Below are 27,703 nucleotides of genomic sequence, written 5' to 3'. Positions count from 1 at the left end.
CTTCTAAATCATGTACACACTTTTGGAAATGTTATCCTACTTGGCCACAGCACAGTGTGACGCTCGCTGGTCTCCATGCTGTCAGTCACAGCAGAGAGGTCAAGGACTGAGTGGTTCACAGCAATTACTGGCTTATGAAATTCTCCTTTTCTTCTTCTCAGAACAGTCCCTCCTGTTGAGAGCAGGCATGTTGGCAGGCGATGATGTTGTAGAGAAATACAGATTTCAGTGGAGAAACAGAGAAACCTGTTGTCTGGAAAAGGCACCATGGTATTTTCCACAAGTAAAAAAAAAAAAAATAAAAATTGAGAGATGTACAAATGGATACAATGCAAAGGCAAGGGTAAACCAAATGAAGCACTGGCAGATCTGGAAAGATCTGATGTGCCACTGGGACAGTGGAGTCTATTTTCTTATAAATGGCAGGACTACAAAGGAAACCTGTAAAACTGTTAAATAAAACTGGGGTTTAAAAAATAAGGGGAAATTGTAATTTTAATTAATGCCAGGAATAATAGCTATTTTCTTCTCTTCTGATTGAAATGGCTGTGGAGAAACAGGGCTACAGAGCTGCTACAGCCACCAGCGGTAGTGTTGCTGTCGCTACCAACCAGTCTTTAGCTTCCTCAGTTAGATATGTTCAGAATCTCACCTCAGGCTGTGTGAGGCACATCTCAATTCCATATCCTTTAGCCCAGTTCCAATGGTTTATTTCTCTTAGCTTCCACTTATTTGGTCTCATCAGAAGTTTTCAATGAGCCAAATGAGATCCATATTTTTAATGTAATAAATTACCCCAAGCCCCCTCTCAAGGTCTTCGTCCTTCTGACGTTAGACAGCTGCTGTCCCTTAAGAGATGCTGGTAGGTCAGAAGATGTGGTGGTGGCTGTGGTCTGACCCACATCCTAGATCCCCAGCATCTGAGACATTGGCTATTCAACACTGCTCCAGTTCCATTCCATACATGCATTCTGCCAGCAGGAAGTCCCCGGGCAGCGCGGGTGAAACAGGAGTGAGCACTAGGCACCTAATCAGAGAATTCTGCGAGCCCTGCTCCACTTGGGTCCGTCCTTTTGTCACCAAAGAGCTCCATTTTACTTATTGGCTTGTTTTAGTTTGGTTTTTTTTATAGCTGATCTTCATCTATCCAGATGGTTTTACGCTGTTCTTCTCCAATCCTGTCTTTTATTGTTCGGATAAGATCTTCAATACTGCTCCATGCATCTGCCTCCACAGAGGCATAGAGACACGGCAGGGCTTCCAGCTCCTTCTCCTTCAGGCGGCACAGCCGCAGAAACTCATCTTCAGTCTCGGGCTTTGGCAGTAGTTTCCTGTGTCCAATGAACAGACCAAGAATAAATGTCTTACATTTTAAGTTAATTCTGTAGTCCCAGCTGTCCCATCAAGAATTTATTTTCTACTGACTATATACAAGTGCTAAAAGCAGTTGAGAATACAGCAACTCAAGATCTATCCTCCCCTTAACTCCATGCTGCCCCCAAGGAGAAATATTTGCTATGGGGGAACAATTGAAGAGGACTGAATGTAGGGAGAGTGCAAGTGTTTATGACCTTTCCTCTGCCATCTAGCGTTACCTTGATCTGAGCATGGAGCACACCACATATTCTTCAGTCTTATCCTCTCACAATGCTTGTTGCTGTCAGTGACAGTGAAAGAGTGCTAGATTTGGGGAATTCCTACTTTCTCCAGTTCTAAGATTCCAGGGAGGAGTCATGGGGGGAAACAGGGCACATAGAAGCACCAGATGAAGAGAGAAGAGGTTCTTTATTTTCCTCAGTGAGAACATTATTGGACTGGAAAATTATTCACTGAATAAGACAGAATATCAAATATGCAAAAGGTTTGATATGTTACCTGAACCTCTTGATGTTTTTCTCTGAGACTCTGATAAAGAGAACAATAGGATATATCTTGGCTTTGATTAAATCCTTTGTGCAGCTTATTCCAGCTTCCAGGAGACAATGCTTGTTCTAAAAACAAAGTCATAAGTGTCACAAAGGAACATTCACTACTGTGGAACCTTGAGATAAAGGTATCTATACCTTATGGGGTCAGCTGAAAAGCTCTCCATTTACCATTGTTCTGATTTAAAACCTTTTAATCAAATATAGATTTAAAGTCCAAACCCCTCCTACTAGTTTAAAACTAGTCAGCCAAATAACAGCTGAGCTTAATAGCTCTTTGAAAAGGTTTAAAGTAGAAATGAATTGATCTAAAGATGAAGAGTATGATAAAATACCAGTTTTACATATATACACAAACACACCTACAGGGTCTTTGTTCAGAAAGAACATCTACTGCAACTATTTAAGAGAGGAAAAACCATGACTTTAATTCTCCTTTTTTTCCATGCTGTGCATCAAATCTACTCTATTTGATATAAGATCTCAGTGTTTGACATTGCTGTCTTTGTACTGTACACCCCTGTGTCTGTGTTTCAGGTTTTCTTTTGTCTAGGTCCTTGTATTCCTTACTCTCTCACACATTCGTATATACTCACAATATGAAAAGGAACTGAATAAGGGATGGAGCATAGGAAATGAAAGGATATTTTGCTGCATCAATGTGGGTCATCACAGAGAATGCGTGTGAATATAAAAGGATATAGCTGAGGATGAAAAGGAAAAGCAAGAGCACAAATAAAAGCCATTTGGGGGAATATATACAAATCTGAGGTGGAAGGTGGGCGAGAGAGAGAACATGGAACTGCAAAGCAGCTAGGCTCTTACTCGAGAAGAAACACACACTGCAGACAGACCCACAGACAGCCCATCAAAGGGATTCAGAACACTCTAAGCACCTTGGCAGTGACAGCCTCAATATTGGCAGGTACAATACATTCATATGTGTTCAGATTCTTTTCTCTGCTGAAGATGACGGTCTCCGTTCTTTGCTTCCTTAAGAACTCTTCCTTTGTTACAATATCTGGCAAGAGATGTGAATGAGGACAAAGTCAGGATTACAACAACAGAACACCTAGAAAACTATCCAGTAGTATTTCACGTAGGCTGTAAGGATGATTCAGGGAAAGAAGATGAGCAATGAATTGTCTTAACAGCTGCCTCATTTCTTCCATTGAATTCAATTAAAGCCTAATCCGATCACAGCTGAGCATCTCAGCTATATCCTGCACCAATGAGTCCTTGGGCAATTACTACAACACTAAGAAGGCATTAAATTAAAACAGTAAATACAATTCCAGCACCTAATGTTACACAGCAACATTTCAGGGCCGGAGGATGCTGAGAAGTGCTAAAAAAAGAAGGTCTCTTCAGTATACGCTCCTAAACCAAGGATTTAGTGTTTCAACATTTGTGTTTAAAGTTTCAAAAAATTTGGCTTAGGTTGCAATGTGTGATACTGGCCCCCCTGTGAATTGCAGCTCTACATCAAAGCTTTTGTTTTATGTTGCAAGACGGGGGATATTTATTATAACACTTAACTTTTCAGTTTCTCTGTCTGGATAACTGTAAGACTGCGCACTATGCGGTGGGTGTTCAGTATTGGTGTAAAAATGAAACGTCAGCTGTGTTTAATGCTGTGTTGTATACAGTCCTGCCCTACAGCAACCATGGTGCTGCATATTGCTTTAATAGTAAATACTTAGCATGGAAGAAAATCAGTCTTTCGAGTAGATCAAATGCACAATCCTCACAGCCTTAGACGAGATAGGAACCTAAAGTCGCTCTAGGGAAGATATTCCTCATAACAGCAAATACTAGAAACAAATTAATCAAAATTTCACATTGCCTAGATATGCAGTATGCAAACAGTATGCAAACAGAAAGAGCACTCACAGCATTTCAGTCTCTCAGGGGCATCCTAGCAACCACACAGCATGCACATGGATAATATTCATAGACACAGAATCTCATAACCGTGTGCGCTGGCCGTCTCAAAAACATTCAAATATCTCAGATATTTTCAAAAAAACAGGATTTATAGCTACAAATAACTCTGATGTGACCTGAAGTACCTCAAGCAACTATCGAATGTGTGCACACATGTGTATGGTCATATTTCCCACACAGGGTTAGCAGTTGTGGTCCTCTTTTATCCCATTACCTGGCTTGCATATGTTGAATTCCAGGGCACCTCCAGAGTTGAGAAGCTTCTGTACCAAGGTCTTGGCAAGCATGGTGGGAGTGAAAAGCACGGGGCGCCTTCGCTCACAGTGGATTGGTCTCACCAAACTGTAAGGGATCAGACTGAGCCTCTTATTGATTTCACTTTCGGAATCCAAATCTGAGTAAAGAACAAGACATTTATCCTCTGGTTTCTTCTCCATCAGTATTTGGAGAAAAAGAAGGAGAAACACAAGAACCAGAAATGATGTGGTCAGTCATACTGGTCCTCCCTTCTCTTTGGCCAGGGTTGTCTTTACTATATCTCTGATAGTATGATGTCCAGCCTAACACTAAATAATTCAAGGACATTTTGCTCTCAAGAGTATTTCGTAGTTTAACAAGGACACTTGCTTGGAAAATCCTTCTGCTTATTAGCTTGATTTACTTTGAGTTAAACATTTTTGGATAACGAGCAAGAAAGCACCTAGGAAGAACTGCAAACCAAAGAGGAAACTTCAGTGTCCTAAACTTGCTCATGCAGTCTTGGTGCCACAAGCACTTCTAGTGAAATCAGTTTTGGTCACAAACCCTGTGGAATTTCTACACAGAATGGACTACAGATGCTAGTAACAGGAAAGACCTGGGACATTTTTTCACAGCCATGCCATTCTGTAGACCTTTATGTAGGCTTTTACATCAGTGCTGTGTGTGCAAAAGCTGTTACTGTTTTATACCCATACCTTCCAGTTTATCAGGCAATGGCTTCTTTGTTTCAGACGAGGTCCATGCCAGACCAGAGGGCCAGCCAGTGACAATACGGACTCGCTCGTTGCTATTCATACGCTTGTATTTGTTTTCAGACCTACTGACAAACTGAAAAGATGAACAGAGAGATTTAACCCTCATTTCTTACGTTTTTTATTCTTCCATGTATTCATCAGCAGCCCACACTTGTTATCTATGAGATCTGAATTACCTACGTCTATCAAAGGCAAGACTCTGTGGTCTGTTGACTGAATTCTAAGGTTGTTTAAATATCATAGATCTGATTCACAGCTTTTGTTAATCCCCTTTGGGATTTCTTATTTTGTTCTCTGCTCTTAAGTACATGTTTTTTTTCCTTCTCAGAGCTCCCTGCTATCACCGGTACAAGCACCGATGTCTCCACAGCAGAGTAACATACTCACTCTGAATATTTGCACAAATGTATCACAGGTTATACCCAAAACTCTGCCTCCTCTTTGCTTTGCCAGAGAGACTTAAAACCTCCCAAATGGCATAGTTTTATCCTGAGAAACAGGCTTCATGTTTTCATTCCTTATCCACCAACTATTCTTCTATCCAAATATTAATTCCTCCTCCCATATATTTGCTAACCTTCACAACCATCTTCCTTCACAAGACTTTATCTGTCATCCACAGTCTTTGTCATGCTCAGAGTCACTGACCTACAATTTAAGGACTATTTTCTGATGGAAGCTGATCTCACAGAGTCTTGAGGTTTGGTCAAGCACAATGGATTTATCTTTATGGTCCAAGCCTCTGGTGGAAGACATGTTTGATCCATCAAGCTACATCAGTAGCAGAATGCTTCTTAAAAATAAACACTCCACATCACAAAAGCCATTAGAAAACACAAACCAGTCATCTTTTTCATATATTAACTCTCTTTTTGATAGGAAAACAACCTGATACAACCTCTAGACATGAGGTGTGGTTCTGGAGAAATTGGGATAGCCTGAAAATGTCTGCTGTACAGATCCACTATTTCAGACTTTGCATTGAGGGTTTGAAGTGTATTACCTGTAATATTTGGCCCAAAAGAAAGCTTGCTCTGGACAGACGAGGACTGGCTTTTGGGTCATTCTGTGGGGCAGGCTCCTCTGGCTGCAATGTATTCTAGGAAAAGATAACACAGGATTTTTTCTTTCCCTTCCTCTTTTTTTCCTTTCTTTCTTTTTTGATCATAGCATTCGAGAAAGAGAACAAGCAAAAGCAGATATTTTGTATTTCCAACAAAAGGGATAGTGATTGATTGATCTCTCTCCCACATACAATGCTCTAAGCAAACTGTAGACGTAGTATGGCCTATGCTGCAAAGCACCACTTCTGTCTACTGCTCTCTCCCATTCCTATCTTCACAGGAGACTGCTCTCCACAACTTGCGAAAGAGGTAATTTCTACACCAAGAAACAGTATGCAAAGCTTTTGCTTTCACTAGCATCTCTGCCAGTGATCTCTGTCCCTTTGATCAGTGGGGACTGCAGTACAGAAAGAATGTGTGACACTTAGCCCTGATTGCAATGAAATGCAAGCATTGGCTACAGTAAGTCTCTGCAGATCTTAGAAGCACATTATGTCTCCCCAGCTCTAAAAATTACTTATGGTAACTAATACAGCAGGAAGTCAGTTTTTAATTCTGTAAAGATGGAATTCTTGGGTCTAAAGAAAGAAAAATCAAACTACTTTTCACTGAGGGAAAAGAGGAAATTGGCAGGGGTGTTGTGTGTGAAGACCTGATAATCCCACTTTTCTCCATAGCGTGTAGTTTGGAAGAGACAGGTCTTGCTAATATGGGACAATGATAGCTCTGTGGACTGGCTGCTTGTTCACAGTAGGTGAGAAATAAAACTGATTATTAACTCCAAGGACACAGCTTCTTCCTCATGTGGGTAGGGAGATGCTTTAGAAGCTTACAGGCAGAGAAGAAAGAAAAGGATTAACTAAGACACAAACCAGATATTAGACTTTTAAAGGGTACTCCTGCATAACTGGAAGGGTTAATAGCGTGCCACAGGTAGGTCCATTGCCAGGGACAATGTTGTTTGAAGCAAACAAAGTGCCCATTGTCTGGCACAATCAAAACCTAAATAAAGTGCAAACAGGACTTTCTGTAAAATTAACATACTAAACAAGTAGCAGTGGAGTACAAGGTTTTAAAAAGACCTTGTTGTAGGTACTGACCCGGAGTGCCCGAAGGGTATTATGTGAGCTTTCTGTCTCATCTCTGCTTCCTCTGTGCATCAACCGCTGCAGCTTCACCAGGAGAAGTTGCTGGGCTCTGAAAGAAAGGATGGAATCACATAGATCAAGATATCTTTGAAACCACTCAGAAGAAAGCCGGATTGCAATGGGTCTGTGCCTGCAGAAAAGATTAAATAGAAATAGCAGTGAGCACTGACTGAAGCACACAGCAAACGCAGGAACAAAATAATGAGCAGGACCACAGTGCAGTTAAGGATTAAAGAATCTCCATGGCATATTTTACTATGATACTTTTTGAGAAACTCACATTATTCTTTCAGGTAAAATCTGAAAAGCTTTCTAAAGCTCTATACCTCATCCTGCAGTTTAACATCACCAGGCTTTATCTCAAAAATGAAGACATACACCTCTTTCCTCACAGCAGTCCTTTGCTTCCCTGCGTTCAGAAGCACTGCTCTCAGTGGTGGTGGCTCAGCACTGCCTCACCTGCTGTAGCTGGGGATGGTCCCTGTTTCCAGGTCCCTGTCCGTGAAGGGATCCACCCTGGCACACAGCCACTCACACCTCCCCAGGTACATGGTGTCCAGAATGTGAACGATCTCGTCACATTTCACTGACAGGGAACAGCAGTCCAGCTGGCTGGAGATGTTCAGATTCAGGCGGATGTGAAAGGAGTCCCCCGATGTGATCAGCCCCTCATCCAGTTCTGACAGCAGCTTTCGATAACCTGGGCAGCAAAGGAAGGGGTGAACATGATCAGCACTGGTCAGCCCTCTGTACTCCTGCACCCCTGGGCATCAGCTGGGAGCAGCACAGAGCACAGCCTTCTGCGGCTCCTCCGAGAGAGGGTTTAGACTCCCAGAGAGCTGGTTACACTAGTTACAACGAGGTGATGGGCCTGCACCCTAAGAGACACTACTGGGCACTGATTCAGAAACAGCTCGTGCTGCTGGTATCAGCACCTGTGAGAATGTTCTCATTATAATGATACTTCCAGGTAACTCCATTTTCAGCACTCCACACACGACCTGTGGAACAGTGAACTTCACAGCAAAGATGCAGACACAGCTACAGCTCTATCCTGTCAGCTCTGCCACCAGCTTTAATGGCAAGCTATTGCCTTTATTATTAGCTCTAATTGGCACTCCCACAATCCATAACATGCTTTATCTGCAGTTAAGTGGTGCTCCAAAAAAATTGCAATGGTCTTTCCTACCTTTGAAAACATCAAAGAAAATCAAAGACATCACTTCCTGTGTGATGTATGCAGCTGAAACTCTGTGGCTTCATTAAAGAAAAACAACACAAATTTATATACACCAGTAAAAAATGGATTTTGGAATGTAGTATTTAATCCATAACCTGAAATTATCATTACAGGCCATGAAGACTAAAATCAAATTCTGTTCACCACACATGAACTCCAGCTGTCCAAGATAAGATAAAGCTACAAAGGTAATAAACAGGGCAACTCCATCAGGTAAATGCTAAATCGACTCTAGCTGGATAAAGATGATTCAGCTCACCACATTGTATTACAGGAAACTGTACATAAAAATAAGCCTGAATGTGTTTTGTGAGCCATGTCATTATTGGCCCACCATGTAAATTCTTCAGAGTCCTGTAGTGACAAAGCATATGGGCTTTTTTTTGTTCTCAGTCACAAAGCTAAGAGCTGGAGCAGTTACTCAGAGCAGTTATAATTAACACCAGTGGGCATGCTTCAGATTTATACCAATACAAAGGATATTCTGGTTCTGCCATTCTCATCCAGACAAGTTAGTATAATAGATCTGGGACTATTTGAGATGAGAGATACTTTTGGTCTTACCTTCATGATTTGATTTATACTGGAGTGTAACTGGACCACTGCACCTCTGAATTGTCCAGTGAACTTCTTCCTTTGTGCAAGTATCCAAGGGAACACTTTGATTTTCTCCTTTGATGCAGCCCTCCAACTAGATATGAAAGAAATAATACTCTCTAGTGCATGTTTAATTTCTGAGTCAATTATACCCTTTTTTTAAAGCTTTGTTTAATCTTTTTCCGATTAAACAATGCAGATACTTTGCTATCAGGATGCAGATTACATTCTAATTATTTAATTTCTTTTCTCTCAAAATAGGCGTGCTAGCAGTCAAGAGAACTGCAGCTCTTTGACAATCCCAGGCTTCCTAGCAGCAAGCAGTGCAGGAATATAAGTTGTAGGGTTTTTTTTGTTGTGGTTTGTTTTTTTCTGTTGTTTGTTTGTCTGTTTTTCTGTTGGATGCATTTTAATAGGTAAATGGCTTAAGAATACTGGGAATGGAGAGAAAAAGAGCAACTTAGCAGAAGTATGGTTAAACTGCTCATGTGATGCCAGGGACAGCTATGCAGCTGTTCAGCCCTTCTTCCCATTCCCATGGCAGCTGTATCCATTGCTGTTCATAACATGACCAGTCCCAAGACAGGCCACCCTAAAGAACAGTTTAGATGTCATTACGCTAAGCTAAGTAGCATGAACTTCCTTTCAAGCTGGGAAGTCCTAGGAAATGGAGAGCAAATCCCCTTTGAGTCTTTTCAGGGGTGCTCTCCTATAGCACACAGCATTAAGGAAAGCACCAGTCACTCTGATCTCTTCCATACAGAGCTACTGTAAAGTGCAAACGTTTGTCTGTGTGTTGAATGACCATAAATACTATTCCCCCTATTTTTGTAGTCAACAGCAGATTTTCTTTGGCATATGTCACATGCTTTGGCATTAGAACAAGATGAAAGAAGAAACAAGAGAAAACATTGTGGTGAGTGTGCATGCATGTAGGTGGGCAGACTTGCAGTGCTGTTTGTTGATTGTTTTGTGCTCACCAGCAGGATTTGGTGTCCCTCCCGAAGGCCTGCTTTCTCTGCAAGGGATCCTGCCTTGACAGAGCTGATGAAGCTCCCTTTATCATTACCCCCAACCAGAGTGATCTCCGAATTGAGACTGTCCCCGTTCACTGTGACACGCTGGATGGTGTGGCAGGAGCTTCTGATGCGACCGACAGATGTGACAGAGGGACGAAAGGGTCTGTGTTCAGGAAAGGAAGCAACAGTCAGTTACCTCAGCTTTTAGCTGCCACTCCAGAGTTCAATGCATGCATGATAAAAAGAGACATATAAATGACCTTTTAGTGTTACCAGTCACTGGTTTCTAAGGACTCTAACAGAACTCCTTCTCATTACTGCATGAGTTCTGCACAGTAGCATCCGGATGGCTTCGAGTGCTCTGACGTGACTGAATAACTCAGATGTATAACAGCACCTGGCCTGGCAGCCTGTGGCAGCAAGGTAACAGTATCACAACAACACATTTAAGCCTTTGGAACATTTTGTCTGCCTCGAAGATTTTGAAATTTTAGGATGGCCTTTATCGGTTTACAGGATATGAGAGGGCTCCAAAAGAACATGTTATACTGCTGCCAGCATAAAGAAGTAAAGACTTAGCATGGCATCATGAGATATTTGCGTCAGGTGACATCTTGTGACATCATGTTCCTGCCATTATTCCTTCAGCAACTAATAGATAAATAGAAGATCTCTACCACAGCAGCCTTTCCCCTCAGGTTCTCTCTAAGGTAGGTAAATTGGCATCTCAAATACCTTTCCAGAGAGAACTTTCTAAATATGGAGTTGACATGCTCAAGCTCATAGGCATCCAGGCCTTCTGACTGATGAGAAGAAGAGGAGGAGTGCACTGAAGGAGCTCCATGTGACTGCCTGTCATGACTGTCATCTGAAAAGAGTGACAAGAATGAAAATGAGTCCCAGATAGAGTGACAAAAATGGTGAAGGGGAAAACAAATGTTTAATTGATCCCAGCAAAGCTAAGTGAGGAAATTCCTGATGCAGAGGCATGACTCATGTCCACAGGCCATAGGAAGGAATGTCAGTCATACTTACTGGACCTACCTGATCACTCTCACAGAACAGCAAGTTGCAAGGGACCTCAGGAGTCTGTCAAGTCAAACCTCTTGCTCAAAGCAGGGTCAACTAGAGGATATTGCTCAGGACTTGTCCAGTTGGGTATTGAATATCCCCGAGGATGGACACTAGTCAATCTCTCTAGACAATCCCTATTCCAGAATTTGGCCACTGTCATAGTAAAAAAAGAAGCTTTTTGTTTTCCTGTTTAAATGGAGTTGCTTGTTTTTCAGGTTGTGCCCATTGCCTCTTCTCCTTTCACTGGACAGCACTGAGAAGAGTCTGGCTCAGTCTTCTTTACTCTTTCCCCTCTAAACTTGATGCTTTCCTCATTTTAAGGCTGAATGTCTTCTTATCAACCTGCAAAACCTCAGCCAAGCATCTTCCCTATATCCATTCAGTCTAATCCTTCTCCCACTTAGCTCTTCAGGAATAACTGCTTCCTTGTTCTTGCTTATTCTCCACTAGCTGAGCCTTTGTTTTCTTGTTGTGAGGAATTGTCTTGAGCTTGTTTTTCAGATTTTGTGTCTTATTTAGAACAGGAGCTAATTATTTGACAGTATCTGTAGCTGGTGAGCTAATCACATAGAGCTCATAGTTAAACTATATACATGATAACCTCTCACTTACCATCTAGCTCCAAAGCATCAATTCCAAAGCTGTCATTGTCCTCTTCAACCAGGCTGGAATTAAAAACAAAGCATGAGATAATGAGGAGTGTCAGGGGGGAGAGTGCTGTTCACTTTCTAGTTTTCAGCAGATTTCCTTAATTTCTGAAGGAGGAACTTCTCCTGTGAAAAAGAAAGACATTGGAGGTGGTGTATCAGACAAAGGCACAGCCGCCAGAAAATAAGCAAGTAACCTACTTGTGGGCCCAGGGAACATGTAGGAAGATGGTTGGAATACAATATTTGTCAGCCAACATGGGAAGCAGCAAGCAGGTTCAGAAGGAAGAACTGCTAACAGCAGTGAGGGAATGGAGATTTTGCAGAAGACAGAGGGAAGCTGCTGGCTGATGCTCTCACAGATGTGACCTACACCACACCTGCTTCAGCACTGAGACAAATGGCTGCATAATGTCTTCTGTACATATACTGCAGCATGGGTTTTCTCCATGAAGACCAAAAATGTCAGAAGCTCACTGATGGACAGAGTGAATGCAAGGGAAGTGACTGAGGTGCAGCAGTAAAGAGTAAAGCACTTGCTCCATTTAAAGTACTTGAAGTGGTTTATAACAGCTTGATGGTGCCTTGCATGGTCACTTGGATACCTACAGTAACAGAAGGCCAAGGTGTACCAAACTTTTGCACAGAAACTCTTATGCCACAGCTCTGGTCCCAGTCCAGCTGACATTGACACCACCTGTCCTCCTAAGGGTGACTAGATTGGTTTGCCTTAAAAACAGTTAAAATTCATCAAAATTTTGCTCGTAAAGGGATATTGGAGATGCCCAGCCAAGTGATTGATCTGCCTGCTTTACTAGAAGGACTTCATTAAAGCATCTCCCTTGTTTGCAAAGCAGTTTAAATAACAGCTTGTTGTTTCGCCCATTCAGAATGATTTGTAAGTCTCCTGTGGAGCTGGTATTCCTCATATTTGGCTTCAGGTGAAGGGTGAATTTTTTTTAACCAGTCTAGGAAGAATGACCTATTTTTATACCATGCATAAGCAGGGAAATAATGTAACTTTTCCTACGTTAAATTATGACCTCACTTTTTTTTCCAATAAATCAAGATGGATGAACTGTGAAACCTGCAACTTGGCATGCTAGTAGCAATTATTTTGGATTATATTCACAAACAAGGTAAAAAACTTTAGCAGGCTAATTATAAAGTCATAAACTACAGTGAACTTTTGGGCATGCTCCTGAGATACTTAACTTCAGTGATCATTAGCTCAACAAAGGAAGGCCACAATCAGACCTTGATCTAGGGTACCTTTTCCTTCCATATGCCAGTGACAAAGAGTATCTGAGGAAAATTTTCAGATTTCAATACAACTCAGTATTCCACTGTCTTAACATATGGAACAAGATAGATCTGTAGTGGAGTAAGTCCACAGGATGAATAATATCCATGTAATCTTTACTGCATTTAGTAATATACTGCAAATATTTAAATGTTCAGGGATGTTAAAGGCTTTTCAAGTCAAGCACCTGAAACATGAAACATTCAAATAATTAATAAAACAACCCTTTTTCTCAATCTTTAATTAACACGACACACTTTAAAATGGGGTTTAGAGGCCGATATAGGAGAAGCTAAGGGAGACTAAAATAAGTTCCACCTAAATCCCCAGCAGCCTAGAAAATGATGTGGGAGAAGTAGCTGAGGATGTCCTTAATGGAAAGCTGTCTTGCAAAGCTTTACACAGAGAAAGAGAGGCAAAAGTGGTAGTTTGCCAGAGGTGAGTTTGTTTTGAAAAAGTTTAGAAATCTACATAAAATGCTAAGCTATAAAAAATAGATCTAATAAAGATATAAATGTTTGCTTGGGTTTTGTTCTTTTGTCCTTATGCTTGGGACCTTTAAGGAAGGTGTTTATATCTTCTGATACAAACACTGGATGCTATTGCCATCACCACCAGAACAGTATGTCCAAGCATGGCATTGCTATAAACCTTTTAGAAAAGGGGCCAGTGGCATTTAGGGGGCTGTGAGGCAGGCAAGGTCTCTGCCCTTCCTGCTGCTAGCTTCCCATTCCCCAGCTGGTCCAGCTTCATTCGCAGTGCAAGTCCACAGGGCCATGGCCTGACAGAACTGGAAGCTGCAGCAGAAGGTGAAGCAGAGCACAGTGCTGAGCTGCAGAACCCTGAGCCTGACAAAACCCCCCTCCCTCCTCCACTTCTCCCCAGCATTCCTCACAGACATCCACGCAGCTCTGCTCTGTTGGCAAAGAATCATAGAATCATTAAGGTTGGAAAAGACCTCCAAGATCATCAAGTCCAACCATCACCCAGTACTATTACACCCAACACTACATACACCCAAGTGGCAGCTTACAGAGGAGAAAAGAGAGGCTTAGAGAGAAGGGGAAAGGACAGGGACACAGACACAGGCAGCATGGAGCTGAGAAGCAAATCGTGAAGCTCTGTCAGTCTACAAAGCTAGAGCACATTCTCCAATAGCATCAGTGCCTGGTCACTCCAGTGCTATTTCTTATCATGTACATTTGAAAAGTAATAACTGTGTCCTTCATACCACCTGAACTGACAGAGACTCCTGTTTTGGACAAAACAAGGGATGAAGGACTCCAGTCTTGAGAAGTTTAGCAAGTTAGTCCTGCTGCCTAATAGAAGTTTTCCAACTTGAGACATTTAAGATCCTTTTTCCCTCCTCCTTGCAGGTTCTGGGTGCATTTCCCCAGCGTGGCTACCTACCTGCAGTGAGGGGCATCCTCTTTGCAGCGCCGGACTATGGAATCATTCCCTGGAGGCTCAGGGGTGGTGGACATGATGCTGTCATTGCGACTCCTCAAGGTTTGCTTTTAGAAAAACCAAGAGTGACAGAAAGGTTAGCTGTCTTAAATGGGCTGTCATTTCTAACTTACAGAAGCATTAGCCTGCTAGCTTGCTGGTGGTACTCTGCACTGTGAAGCACACACAACAGGAAGAAAAATTGATTCTAGATGTGCAGAATGCTTCATACAAGAGCATTCATATTCATACATTCCAGTATTCTAGCAATAGGCACAGCTTGCTGGCACAGTACCTTTTTCTGTGATGACATGTCTGGCTGATTTACCAAACAATTTTAACTTTACCCCTGATGTGTGGTGTGCGTGTTGCACAGCTGATATACAAGAGGATGAAAAGTGGAATTTGTGTATACTTATTTACCTAAATAGTAGAAACAAGCAGGAAAAATACAGATCTCCAGACATTAAATCATTAATCTAGTACACTGGAAACTAAACTCTGAATTGTAATGGAGGGAAGACAGTATAAGTCATCTAAATATCCAACAGATATTCCAAAGACTATTCCTAACCCAGCTAAGCTTATTACGAGTGGCAGGGAGTTCTTTCCTGGCTATTCTTGGGTATAATTTTAATTTCCTGGGGGCAGCATTTTTCATGGTGTTCTAGAGAGATGTTTTGTTCTTTGTTATTAACACTCTGCAAGAGCACTCTCTCTGTCTGCGTGTCCTGCTGTGTCAGTGCTCACATAAGTATAATGGAATATCTACCTTGGGAGATTATAGGGATACAGCAAGCAGGGAAGAAATGGTTTGGCTGTGGTATGCAGAAATTTCCAGCCATGATCTGCACCCCTTTTCTCACTCACCGTTACTTACAGACAGGAAAAGCATTAGAGATCTCAAAAGAAAAAAAAAAAGGCACTCTGAAAATTTTCTTAAATAAATCACAAAGGAGCTTTTAAAGAAAATCTCTTCCTTCTAACAGTAAATGTGAAATGAAATAAGGAGACAGCAAGAGGTCATAAATACCTTTGAAATATCTTTAAATAAACATAAACCAGTTCTGTGATTTTGGAAAAGGCTAATAACATGGTTCTAACAAAATGCTGGTAAAAAGGATTAAGGGAGCTTCTGACAAGGCCTTGAATGTCATCACAGCTGGGATGCCAGTTAAAAGGTAATACTGGGTTGTGAAAGCTCCAAACCACATTAGGAAAGATGGTCGTGGGCAGGCAAGGGGCACCTGGAGGCTCCTTACAATCTTACTGACTTCGCAGCTGCTGATGGAGTTGCTGATGGAAACGGAGGAACTGGTGTCCGTGCGGCCGTTGCTGGCATCAGCCCCATCCTCCTCCTGTGCTCTCACTGCTGCACTCGCAGGGGACAGAGGAAACACAGACACCAGAGAAAACCCTGTCAGGTCACTTGCAGCACAGTCTGACACAGATCTGCAACGCCACTTGGGCTGTCTTTCCATTTCAGCTCATCTCCTTGCCCTGCCCTGCACTGGACAGAGGCTCCTGGAAGCGCACCGTGCGCTGCAGCTCTGGCTCCCTCCCCCCCCAGCCTCCTGACAAACCACAGAAACACAGCTCACTCCACACAGCCTCTGGCCAAAGTCTTCGTTCAACTCTGTCCTGTGTGTTTTTATTAGAGCTATGAATTCTGACAAATTAAAGAAGGATTTTTTAAATTAATTTACATTTTAACACCATCGTCTGAATCTGGTAGTCTGCAATAAGTCTGGCTCAATGAATTATGCTTTTTTTACAAGAAAAAATTTACAACAGGGACCAAGTGGCTTGATATCCCTCAGCAGCCCCCAGTAGCACAGTGTGAATGTCTTTGTGGACTCCCTCCCTCCCTCAGCACCTCTAATTTGTACTAATTTTGCACATTGCCCAATCCCAGCCATGCTGTTTAACACACAGTACCTTGCAGCAGGAACCATGTTTCCCATCATATTTTGTACAACAGTGAGCATGCTGCCACGCATAACAAATAAAGGAAGTGCTGCCTAAGCTGGGGTTTGGTTTGACAACAGTGTTACACAAATAAGAGGAATTAGGAGTAGCTGAAACATGAGTATACAGCAACAAATTTGGTAACTTGGCAGCTGGGTGATGGGTGATTCAACTCCCCTCACTCCTCACAACCTTTACAACATTTTAGATTTAAAATTAATTCCCTTTTGCTGAAGGACAAAGGAACTCATCAGACAATCACTAGATTAGGGTCTTTTCAGGTTGAAGGATTTTTCCAACAGCAAAAATAGTATCATGACTTTTCATACAGGTGTTACACCAACGACTTTAGATTTTTAGTAAACCAAAAGGAGTACTGAGTAAAGAGACAAATGAAGTAAGCTATGGAAAGCAATATTGTGTGCCTGTGGAGGTAACTTTGGGTGGAGAGGACATTCAGGTGGAGCACTTGGCTACGTTAAATTAGGGCATGTTAACTATGAGAGAAACTATTTTACAGACCTGGACTTAGTTAAGAATAAATACGCCTCGTTGGCATATTTGTTAAAACAACTTAAAGAGATTAAGTGAATGAGACAAAGCAACAGAAAAGGAATAAGGACATGGGTGCTCTTTCTGACCTTGAAACTCTGGCGTTTTGTTCATGCTGACAGGGGATTTAGCTCTTGGATTTATCTGAAAGAAAGAGGAGAAAAATCAGCACAAATGCAGAATATCTGCCACACACTGTAAACCAGATATTTTCACCCCTTTTTTTACTGTTATGCTGCAATACATTTGCCCTCCGTTAAACAGCAGGACTCAAAATTTAGCAGATATTTGGGTATCTAAATGCCACTGCAGTGAACAAGAGTGAGCTACCAAACCACTTCTAAAAGTCTGGCCAAGCGCATGGCCATTTCCAGAATCTGCTGAGGGAACAAAGAGACAAAAGGTGAAGGGGGTGCCTTGGGACTGGTTTCAGGCAGCTGCTAATACAACAGGCATCCTTTTGGGCTGTGCAATGTAAGAAATGCAGCTCTACTGCCATAAGTAGTAACGACAGTCAGAGCTCAGAAAGGTTATGAAGGGCAGGGAGAATTCAAATGCAGATGTGAGGAAAGAGAAGCCCAAACCCCTGAATGTTAGATTGTATATTTTTTTACAATTCATGACTATAGCACCAGATAATAGCTGTATGAATGCAGCTAGTCGGGCAAATCATGGGCCTAACTCATGCTACCCCTCATTCCTAAGTGAGAGGAAATTGCCATAATTTATATCTAAATTAGGCAGTTAATTTTGCTCTAGATTGTGTCCGTTCCTTTCTATTATTCCCTTCCAGCTGATGTGAGCTTCTCCACCAATGCTTCGTTTTCCACCTTCAGTTTCCTGTGTTCTGGACTTTGGGCATTATGTAATTTGTTTTTTTTTCCACTACTGTTAGGAAGGCAAAGAATCAATTTATTGGCAATGCTCTGAGAATGTGAATGAACAGCAGAGAATACACAAAATGGGGAGAAGGGGCAAGATGCAAATCACCACGAGGCAAAAACTGACAGCTCACTATCACTTATAAATCTCTTCTTATCTTTATAGCACAGCCCTTTCAGAAGCACAGCCACAACGTGTTCCAACAGTCCCTGCATTGTATCATTCCAGCCTCGTATTAAGACACACCTGGATTCCCTTGAGATTCACTCTTCTCCTGAGTCGAGCTTGATCAGGCAAGAAGAACTTGCTGTCTTCTGGAGACTCTTCAGAAGTTGAGGAGTCATCTGCTTCTTGACCATTGGCTTTTGGGCTAGAAGTCCCAAAGGTCTGGGAGATAATGGTAATGGGCAGATTCCGTGGCAAACTCTAAGGATCGGAAGAAAACACTTCTGAGACCAGTTTGGTACAACTCCTTGTGACTTCCCCTTGGAGTAATCTGATTGAACTTTCAGTGACTCAAATGCTTCAGAAGCTCATGCAGAATGTGGCTTCAGAGCCATATCAGTAACTTAGATTGACATTTGTGGGGATTTCTGCTCACTGGGGCACGTTCCTCAAAAGTATTTGTAGTTTCTACACCAGTAGAAACAGCTTTTCTGCAGTTTCTTTCCCTCTCTTCCTGCATTGCTTTCCCTTCCATTTAAAATCCAGTTGTGGAACGCAAGCCTTCGAGAAGCTATGAGCATGTCACAGCTTGAACCCCACTGTACTTCAGAATGTGCAACATTGACATTTAGGAGAAGGAAGTTTAGTTTATGGAGGGAGTTCAAAAAGTTCCCTCTCCCTTCTCCACCAAAATATTTTTCAAAGCAAATCTTAAAGAAAGACCTCCTGCCTGTCCTGAGCCCTACCTGGTCGTGGAAGTTGTTGTCCCTGGAGAGGCGCCGCAGCTTGCACTCCAGGTTGACAATGCAAGCTTCCTTCCGAACCACCTCGATTCGGAGCTCGTCGTTTCTCTCCTCCAGCTCTCGAATCTGCTTCCTGTACTTGTCCTTTTCAATCAGGCAGTGGGAGTACTGGGTCTGAGCCTCGTCGCGCGAGCGGAACGCCTGCGCCGGAGAGAAGGAACTTCTTTTGCACCAGGGCACCTGCTGGTTTTGTTTGTAAGGTGTCTGGAGCAGGGACGGGCTTCAGAACCAATAACCATTCCCCAGTTGCCACGGCAGCTAGGAGCAGCATGTGCCACGGCAGCACCATGAAAAATTAGGATTATGAAGGTGGTTCATTTCCAGCTCCCTCTCGGCTAGTGGCAAAATGCTCCAGAGTGCAGGTCAGATGACTTGACACCAACATAAAGCCTGCAATAGCTTTTAAGATCTTGGTCCTGCCTGCCAGATGCTACACCGTGGAAACAACCCAATATTACCCTATGTTTAATTACTGTAATGCAAATTCTAACAAGTAGCAATTTCTTGTAACTATTTTTTAATAGTATTTTGGGTCCAATTAGCTACTGTTCCCCAAAGTCACACATATAAAATAGAGGCTTTTGGTACTAACTTTCCCCACTTTAACTGTTAGATACCTGATCTCGCTCCTTTTCGACCTCTTCTAGCTGTATCATCACAGTGTTCATTCGGTGCTTGTACATCTCACAGTCTTTTCCTAGTGTTGAGCACTTTAACTCCAAATCTTCTTTCTCTTCAAGATACTGGAAATGACACACTGTTAACCACCACTGCTCTCGGGAGTCTTTTGGGCACTAGCCTGAGATATTCCATCTTGCCATTTCTCACCTTGTCTCTCAAGTCCTCCACGTGCCGAATCTCCTCTTGGAGATTAAAGATCTTGTTGACCAACTCATGCCGATCCTCCAGGGCCTCCTTACGGTCATGTTCCAGAATATCCAGAATGGCTTTGTCTGAGTCTGGTAAACTCCTCTTGTCAGCCTGAGGAAAGACATTTTTAAGAGACAGGCCAGGGGAAGAGAAAATAGTACTGCAAGAAGGAAAGTAACAAAGACAGGAACAAACAAGAGGAATAGAAAATGAACATGGTATTGCAATGGGAGAGCAGGAGAAGAGGTGGACATTTGTTCATATTTTAAAATAGTGTCAGAAAAGATGAATAAAGGCTGTCTTGCTGTCAGAGGAGTCTGATGAAGGATCTGGTTTACTGTTTTATTGTACTGGCTATAATTTGATCCATTTTGGATGCAGTGACAATTCTTCACTCCAAGCCCTGCATTCCAAACTCTTCTCTATTAATCAGCTCTTGCTGAGCACAAAAATCACCCTTTGCCAAAGAGCAGGGCCTAAGAAAACATTCAGGGGAATTTTTAAAGCATGCACAGGCTTTACAGGGCTGTGCTCAGAGAATATTAAACATGCCTGGAATAGCTTGTACCACTGCTTCATTTTCTATAGTGTCCAGCAATATTTTTTTCTTTCAGATTTAAAATTAACAAGATTGCCAGAGCAGGTTCCAACAAATAAATTGCCATGCAAAACTGACCAAAATTAATAAATGGACGATGAAAAAGGCACAAAATGCAAGTAATATGCATATTTCTTTTTAAAATACCTAGTCTAACTTGGAGATTCCAGTGACATTTCAGTTACCTAATATTTCTAATTATACCTAAGTAATTCTAAAATGAGCTGACTTCTTAAAATTTATACTTTCAGTTAGGAAAATTTCAATCCTATTTTTAGCTATTTCATTATTATTTCTCTGTTTCTTTAGGTGCTATAAAACCATTTCAATAGTATAAGACATTCTACACAGACCAGCACTCCTAGAATCTGCTGTACTATACCCTTTTTCCACCTTTGAGTTGGATTTGTATTAGAACTAAGACTCGTTAGGCACTTCTAGAGGGTACAGCCATTTCTGAAATGCATTCTTCTGATAACTTTTAAAGTGTCATTTTAAAATGCTACAAGCCTTTTCCAGCAGAGTGCTACCTAAGCACTCTCACATATGCTAACATTTGGCTAAGCTCTTCATAAAGTAACACTGTGCTAAATATGCTGCATGTCATCCTTTTTCCCCATCTGCCCAAAGAAAGGTAAGTGAGGATCCCTGTGCAAGTTACAGCAGCGTTCTGTAGGACATTCTGGTAACCAGTGATCACCCAAGTGCAGAAACCTTTATTAGTCTCTGCTTTGTTAGGACCTTTTGGCACAGATATGACAACAGCCTAAAACAGGGTACACAGAGCCACGGTCAGAAATTTCTGGGATGGCCATTTAACAATTCCTCCTCATGCATGTAGTGCAAGGTGTACTGCAGACAGCTGGGAGCTATATGATTGACTTTCTGGTTTTCTGAACTTTACACTCAGGCTTACTGTAGCTTTGCAAGTAGAGGCTTCACTCAATATTCCCTAGCATTACCAGTGGTACGTGTTGTGTTTGACGTGAGGAGCAGTGGTGGAGATCATTGCCTCTTCTTGGTAGACACCAGTTTCCTTGTTATATACTCCCTGTCCCTTACTGAAAACACACAGGATGTGTCACCACCTGCTGCTTCTCTGTCCTGCTCTCACAGCCTTATATACAAAATACTTAGACCCTGAAGGGTAGCCCCCAAGGCAGGCTGTGAGGAGATGTAGAGTATGTGAGACAGTGTGGGAGGAAAGTGTGGGGCTGCCTGGAGGCAAGGAGTGGTCAAAGCCTGCTGAATCCATCATCTGGGTAGCAGGAGGAGTAAGCTGAACTGTCTGGAATTTTAAATGTAGCAATCTGCTTTTATACCTGAATGATGGACTGTAACTCCTGGATTTTAGTCTTCATCATCTCATTTTCCCGCTCCAGCTCCAGAACCTGTTCCTTTTTGGGTCGGTTTTCAATATCATTTTTCAGCTTCAAAGACTGGTTCCTTTCCAGCTTGCATTCCTCTTCCACCTTGTTCAAACGGTGCTTCAGCTGGTCAATCTAGAGCAGCCAGGGAGCAGTGAAATGGAGAGAGAGGGAAGGAAAGAAATTCTTTTTAGCTCTGATATCTACTGCTCTGGAAACACTCACTTCAAGGTGAAAAAGTACAGTCATAGGTGGAAAATACAGCTTAAACTTTGAATGCTAACAGGCAGCAGATACCCGAGTACACATGTGTGGGTACTGAATGCCCAGAGCTGCACTGTTGTGCTCTCAAGCTATTTACTAGCAACAGCTGGTATGGGCTGGTTAGAAATTTTGATAACACCTGGATTAAAAAAAAGAAAAGCAGCAATTCCTCAATCCTCCAATAAATAAAGAGATATGAAATAAAACTGACACTTAGGAGACCAACCACACATTGTGCTTTTGCCCATAGAATATTTAGATAGGCAAAAACAGGGGCTTTGCATTCTGGATAGGAAAGGGGGGGGTCCCAAAAAGAAAACGTGTTTTCAGATAGAAGGGGGCCTGAGAGGAAGGTGATGGTGATCCTGGCTGGAGGAAAGATTTGAAAGTGGGGGAATATCCTGGAGATGAGGGAGATGCATGGGACTAAAGGCCAGGGGTGCCCAGGGAGCTTGGCCAGTAATGCCTGTGGCTGGTGACTGTGAGCAGCAGCTGCAAAGCACAGAGCACCACGGCCTGCTGCCCAACCATCCTGCACCAGCAGCCACCTCTCTGTGAGAGCTGGACATGAAGCCCAAGAGAAGGCAGAGTGGAGGTAGAGGAGTGAGCAGACAGCCGTGTGGAAAAACAAAATGGGGCAAAATGTCTGATAACATCGATTCAAAACTAAACGCCGGTGTCCAGATCCGCTGTGGGCAGCTGTTCACTCCAGCTCACCTGTGGCACACACACAAGCATGAATTCTATGGCACTTGAAGCATTCCTCTGCATCTCCTAAATGGCCTCAAGCTGTTCCAATGCCCCATGAGACTTTTTGATTAAACCAGCAGCAGTTGTAGTGCAAAAGCGGATAACTGCCCCAAGATATTATTAAGGCTGAAAAGCTAAATTATGTTTTTAGTAAACAATTCTTTTTAAAAAAAATTGTTTTAGAGTATATTATGTTGTGTTAATCCATTACAAGCATGTAAGTTATCTGCCATTAACACACATTGCTGCAGTTGGCATTTTTGTACAGTGATGGCTCTAATCTTCTGGATCAGCAAAGCAAGTGAGAGCTCTACAACTTTCTCCTGTCAGAGAAGATCTCATTTTACCAGATGCCCCTGGCATCCTCCATTGCTGCTCCTGATTAAAGCAGCCCAGAACATTTATCTCACCTCTAACTGGAGGTCTCGGCTCCTTATCACAGCCATGCTCTTCTCGTCACTCAGCTGGGCATATCTCATGGCCAGGTTGTAGTTCTCATCTTTCACCTTGACCAGCTCATCATTGTAGTTGTTCCTCTCCTCCTTCATCTTGTTGTATCTCTCCTGGAAGGTCAGCAGCTCTATCTTGTTCAGTTTTAGCTGCTTTCGCTCATCCTCCAACTGGCGAGACTTAGCCAAGAGCTCACAGCGCTGCATATCTTTTGTCTTCACTTGCTGCTGAAGCTTAATGATCTCATTCATTAGGAAATGAGTAAGGCCTTCATGTCCCTCCTCCACTGAAAATGTTTGAACAGCTTGTCAATGTCTGATATAGGAAGTTTACAATAAGTAGGATCAGCAGAACTGAGTGAGAAACAAATGTCCTGGAGTATACACAGAGGTGTAGAATATGCACAAACACATTTGTACATCTAACTGGCAACAAGTACAAATATTGCACAGCACACTCTTACTAGAATCATAATATACATGCACACAGCTTGTCCAGATAGAATATGAAGCCTTTACGTTTGTTTTGTTTCAGCTGAGCTGGCAGGCCTGTGGAAATAGCACACACTCTGTAAAATGAATCTGTACAAGTAAGTTAATCTGAATGCTTCTGGTCTGTTCCACGCGTGTAGGTCATCTGTGTAATTTAGTCCACTGTTCCAAAGTTTCTTCTCTAGAGATTTCTTATAATGCCTATCATTCAATTTGAAGCTCTTTAGCTTCATTCAGAAAACTGAGATGTTCCTTTTCTTTACACATTAGCTGTTGCTACTACATTTTGCATTGAATGGGCCTGAAAAACTGCAGAATGTTACTACCAGATTAGCTTTTTTTTTTTCATTTCTTGCCTGAAAAATCAAACCCTGTCTTCAAGATAGCCCTTATTTCAACAGGCTCCCTTGGGATTGATTCTACTCACCAACAATAGTAGAAAATCTCCGTGTAGGTTCTTTCCCTGTCACCAGTTTGTAGAGCTCAGGGTAGTAAAACTCTAGGCTCTCTAAAAAAACTACATAGCCCCGTTGGCCCTTGGTGTGGAGAATGTCCAGGAGTCGACCTAAGTGCAGAGAACAGAGAGGTGACACATCAGCACTATGAACAGCAGAACCAAATAGTTATCCCTGAAGTCTAATCTGCTTAAGGTTCATCTCCACCTCAGCAACATGTTGTGGAAAATCTGGCTGATTAATTGAGTTCAGCTGAACTCATAAAATAGTGCCAGGTATCCTTTATGTTTGTGCTGATCACTATTCTGAAGGAGCGTGGGCAAACTGGTCTCTGGAACAGAGATTTCAAAGGACATGTTACTCAGTGCAGCCTTTTCCAGACAGTACTGAAACACTTTAGGGTGGCAGCCCCTTCAGTGACACATGAAGCAGAGCAAGACAGCTAAAAACCTACTCTTGGAACAGCAGTGGCTGCTGCTTGTGGTCACTGAAATATTTCTCAAGGCTTTGATGGGAATATGAATGCCACGAGCTCCAGTCTGCACAGCACTGCAAAGAGTCATTGTTATCAAAACAGCAGCAGCAGATTCCCCCCTTTGCATGAAATCTCCTGTAAATGAAATATAGGGTTCCCCTTTGATAATCTGTAATTTAATACAGGCTGCCTCCAGATTTAGCCAAAAATGCCATTCAGATAGGGATGTAGATGTAGCCATTCACAAAATTACCTGCCCTGTTGATTTTGGAGGGCAGCATGAGTGAGTTGAGCACCTCGTCCTCGTCCTGCTCGTCGATGACTTTGCACTGCCGGAGGTAGGGGGTCAGCTTGGCAGGGTTGATGTACCGGCTCAGCATGTGCCTGTTGCACTCCACGTTCTCCCACAGAGCTTCCTCCTCATCCTTCAGCGTCTCCAGGCAGTCATCCATCTCTGGCTCTCCTCCTTAACAAGGGAAACAATTGGCAAATGAACATCAAGCAGGACAGTTTCTATCCTGCCACATTTTTTTTGTGCTTCCCTGTCACACAGGCAGAGCTTAGAATCACTTCTGACTAATGCTGGATTTGCCCTATATTGAAACTGTTTGAGCTGAAGTGCTGCCTGTCCACAGCTCATCTGGAAAGTGACAGTTCAGAGAAGCTCTACCTCAAGTCTATGAACTATTGCATATTGCTCTCTAGTGATGAATCTGTAGCTCAGCTAACTCCATGAAGTGCTCTACAAGGCACAGAATCCCTCTCTGTAACAGAAGGAAAGGTAAAGGACACAGTGCAATGCAAGCCAGGGTGTGAACATACAGAGCTCAGAGCAGAGGCAAATCTTTGCTGCAGGCAACTACAGCTTTCATTCTCACCTCCTTTGTTCCTCTCAGCTGTACTGATTTGAACCTGATTTTTTTCCCCTGCATATATGTGACGAGCCAGCACGTGTAAATGACTGCACCAGAAGGAGTTAACTCACAAGCAAGCAGTTTCAGATGTCTGCCTTCTGCAGCTGTGTGTGGATTGACTGATGTGTGGGCATCAATGCAAGCACCTCTGAGTTCAGGTCTTGCCTTTCCCCGCATGAGTGGATAAGTATGAGCATTGTCTCACTGACGTCTGAAAATGTTCTTGACTCATGCGAATGTTATCACATGATTTCTGAGTGCTTCCTAAGCAATTTCCTGCTAACTCCTAATTTGTATCTACCTCATGAGAGAAGGTCACAAGGCAGGCAGGCAACAATGAGGTGAGAAAGCTTGTACTAAAGTTAAGAGTAAAGAAACTTTATAAAAACCTTTCCTTCTTAATTTTGTAATAAATGTTAACCTTTGAAAAAAGTCATATTTCTGCATTCTAGCTTTTTCAAGATTTTGTGTTCCAGGTGGCACAAGGAAGATAAGTTTCTCTTTCAGGAGTTACTTTAGTCCATCAGAGGCTGTGGTGTAAGAAAAATGTGCAGTTATTAGGTCATATGGGAGGAGAGCTGTGCTTTATGAGACTTTGCTGGTAATCAGTAACTAAAGACCTCAAAAGCAACATGTTGTTTTTCTTGGACTGGTAGAGTTCTTTCCATTGTAGTATAATTTCCTCAGCTTCCAAGTTCAGGAACTGCAAAGCAGCATCTGTTCCACTGAACATCACTGGGCAAAACCAGCTATTAATCTGTAGAGCCAGGGGCTATTAACTCATTTGGAAAACTAAAACCAGAAGTGCCAATCTGCTAAATAATGTGTTTTTCAGTCTTCTATCATAATGAAATACAGACTAGTCCTACAGAAATTCATGTTCTCTGCTTGGTGCTTTCAAAGGCCTTCTCAAATTGTCCAAAATCCTAGTCTGGGGTTCAATATCTGTATGAGAAAAATTTGGATGGTTTCCTCTTGCTATGGGCAGGTTAGGAGTATTGCCTGGGGGCTGTTCGCCTGTACTCTGGTAGCTCCCCCAGAGTTCTTTGTAGTTTTACATCTTAGGAGCTACTTACTTAGCATTTGCTCTGCTACTTGCATGTAGAATTCACCACCAGTGGCTGCTATTAAATGGGCTGGGAGAGACAACAGTCCTCAGAGGGCAAGAAAGATCAGGTCTGCTCTACGGGATCTGGAATGAGGGGGGCATGGCTGTAGTTATGGGAAAATCTTTCTGGTCTTATGACTCTACACAAGCTGGATGAAATTCTTACTGAATGCCACTACTTTCATGTGGTAAAAGTGACACTGCAGTAATGAACAGTATAAATGTAAAACAATAGAAAAAGCTATATAAAGTAGGTAGCAGTGGGAGGAATGCTAAAGGTGAAATAGCTTCAGCTGAAGTGCATATACATTCTCATGAACCTTCCTCTCCACCACTTATTCTGGAAATAACTGTATTTCACTTCAAAGGTGAATTTAACAAACACTACATAATTGGAGAAGCTGAACTTTTGGGAGCAGAAGGCAGTAAAGCAGAAGGTCACACAGTACCATCGTCAGCTCACAGCCACAGCTATCTAGTACATCTGAAAGAAGGTGTGTTGCAGGCCCTTTAATTTTGGGGAGCGTACTAGGAAGTTCACAGATGGACCTCAAAGTACAAAAGAAACACTTGCCTGAATTCCATCAAATGCAGGATATCTTGTAATCTGCAGCACTGAACCAGAACTTATTACACACTGTCAGCAGTTCCCTCAGGACATTAGTAAGGGATTTCTCCATTAAATGATTCAAAGAAGAGTTCACTCATCAGTATAATTCTCGACATTAATACATTTTTTTTTTACCTGACATTAAAAATACCTTTATCAAATAGTCCCTCATGTATAGGGATAATACTTCCATACTGTTATTTTGGGGACATAATGTTTAATGGGAAAGTAATAAGTATATTCCATAAGTGGTTAAAATTTTAAAAGGAGATTTCTGGTAGCAAACTCCTGTTAAACAGTCTATTATCAGAGACAAGCCCTTAAAAACAACATTTAGTGGAGTGGTCCCTCACTGCCATGTAGGAATTTCAGAATCTTCCTTTTGCTTTCTTCTTTGTATCTCCACCTTGGCAATACCCATTCAGAAGGACAGCTAGCCTCTTTCCAAATTCACTGGGTTGTTCATCACCTCTCAGGGGCTACTGCCGCACTAATAGGTAGCACTCCTCTCTTTCCTAGAGCTAAGAGTATAACCCTCAAGCATAATGGTCTAAG

The 27,703-nt window shown here is 42.3% G+C and overlaps 1 protein-coding gene across 1 annotated transcript in view; it reads right to left on the bottom strand.

The window, feature by feature from the left end:
* Positions 1-678: 678 nt before the first annotated feature.
* CARD11 (caspase recruitment domain family, member 11) overlaps positions 679-27,703 on the bottom strand; it is a 46,196-nt gene continuing 19,171 nt past the window's right edge. The window contains exons 2-24 of the mRNA XM_008950347.1: positions 24,770-24,982; positions 24,014-24,151; positions 23,056-23,381; positions 21,587-21,766; positions 19,625-19,777; positions 19,414-19,539; positions 18,740-18,937; positions 18,075-18,254; positions 17,036-17,090; positions 15,689-15,798; positions 14,391-14,494; positions 11,643-11,695; positions 10,692-10,824; positions 9,918-10,119; positions 8,905-9,031; positions 7,560-7,800; positions 7,053-7,149; positions 5,892-5,987; positions 4,829-4,961; positions 4,087-4,266; positions 2,822-2,946; positions 1,876-1,991; positions 679-1,331 (exon numbers count right to left, since the gene is read on the bottom strand). Of these exons, the coding sequence (XP_008948595.1) occupies positions 1,127-1,331; positions 1,876-1,991; positions 2,822-2,946; positions 4,087-4,266; positions 4,829-4,961; positions 5,892-5,987; positions 7,053-7,149; positions 7,560-7,800; positions 8,905-9,031; positions 9,918-10,119; positions 10,692-10,824; positions 11,643-11,695; positions 14,391-14,494; positions 15,689-15,798; positions 17,036-17,090; positions 18,075-18,254; positions 18,740-18,937; positions 19,414-19,539; positions 19,625-19,777; positions 21,587-21,766; positions 23,056-23,381; positions 24,014-24,151; positions 24,770-24,982 (3,491 nt within the window). The 3' untranslated portion in view covers positions 679-1,126. The remainder of the gene's footprint in view (positions 1,332-1,875; positions 1,992-2,821; positions 2,947-4,086; positions 4,267-4,828; positions 4,962-5,891; positions 5,988-7,052; positions 7,150-7,559; positions 7,801-8,904; positions 9,032-9,917; positions 10,120-10,691; positions 10,825-11,642; positions 11,696-14,390; positions 14,495-15,688; positions 15,799-17,035; positions 17,091-18,074; positions 18,255-18,739; positions 18,938-19,413; positions 19,540-19,624; positions 19,778-21,586; positions 21,767-23,055; positions 23,382-24,013; positions 24,152-24,769; positions 24,983-27,703) is intronic.

Source organism: Merops nubicus, unplaced genomic scaffold (assembly GCF_000691845.1).
Source record: "Merops nubicus isolate BGI_N331 unplaced genomic scaffold, ASM69184v1 scaffold14302, whole genome shotgun sequence".
In the NCBI taxonomy this organism is placed as follows: Eukaryota; Metazoa; Chordata; class Aves; order Coraciiformes; family Meropidae; genus Merops; species Merops nubicus.
This window is presented reverse-complemented; position numbering and strand designations above follow the sequence as displayed.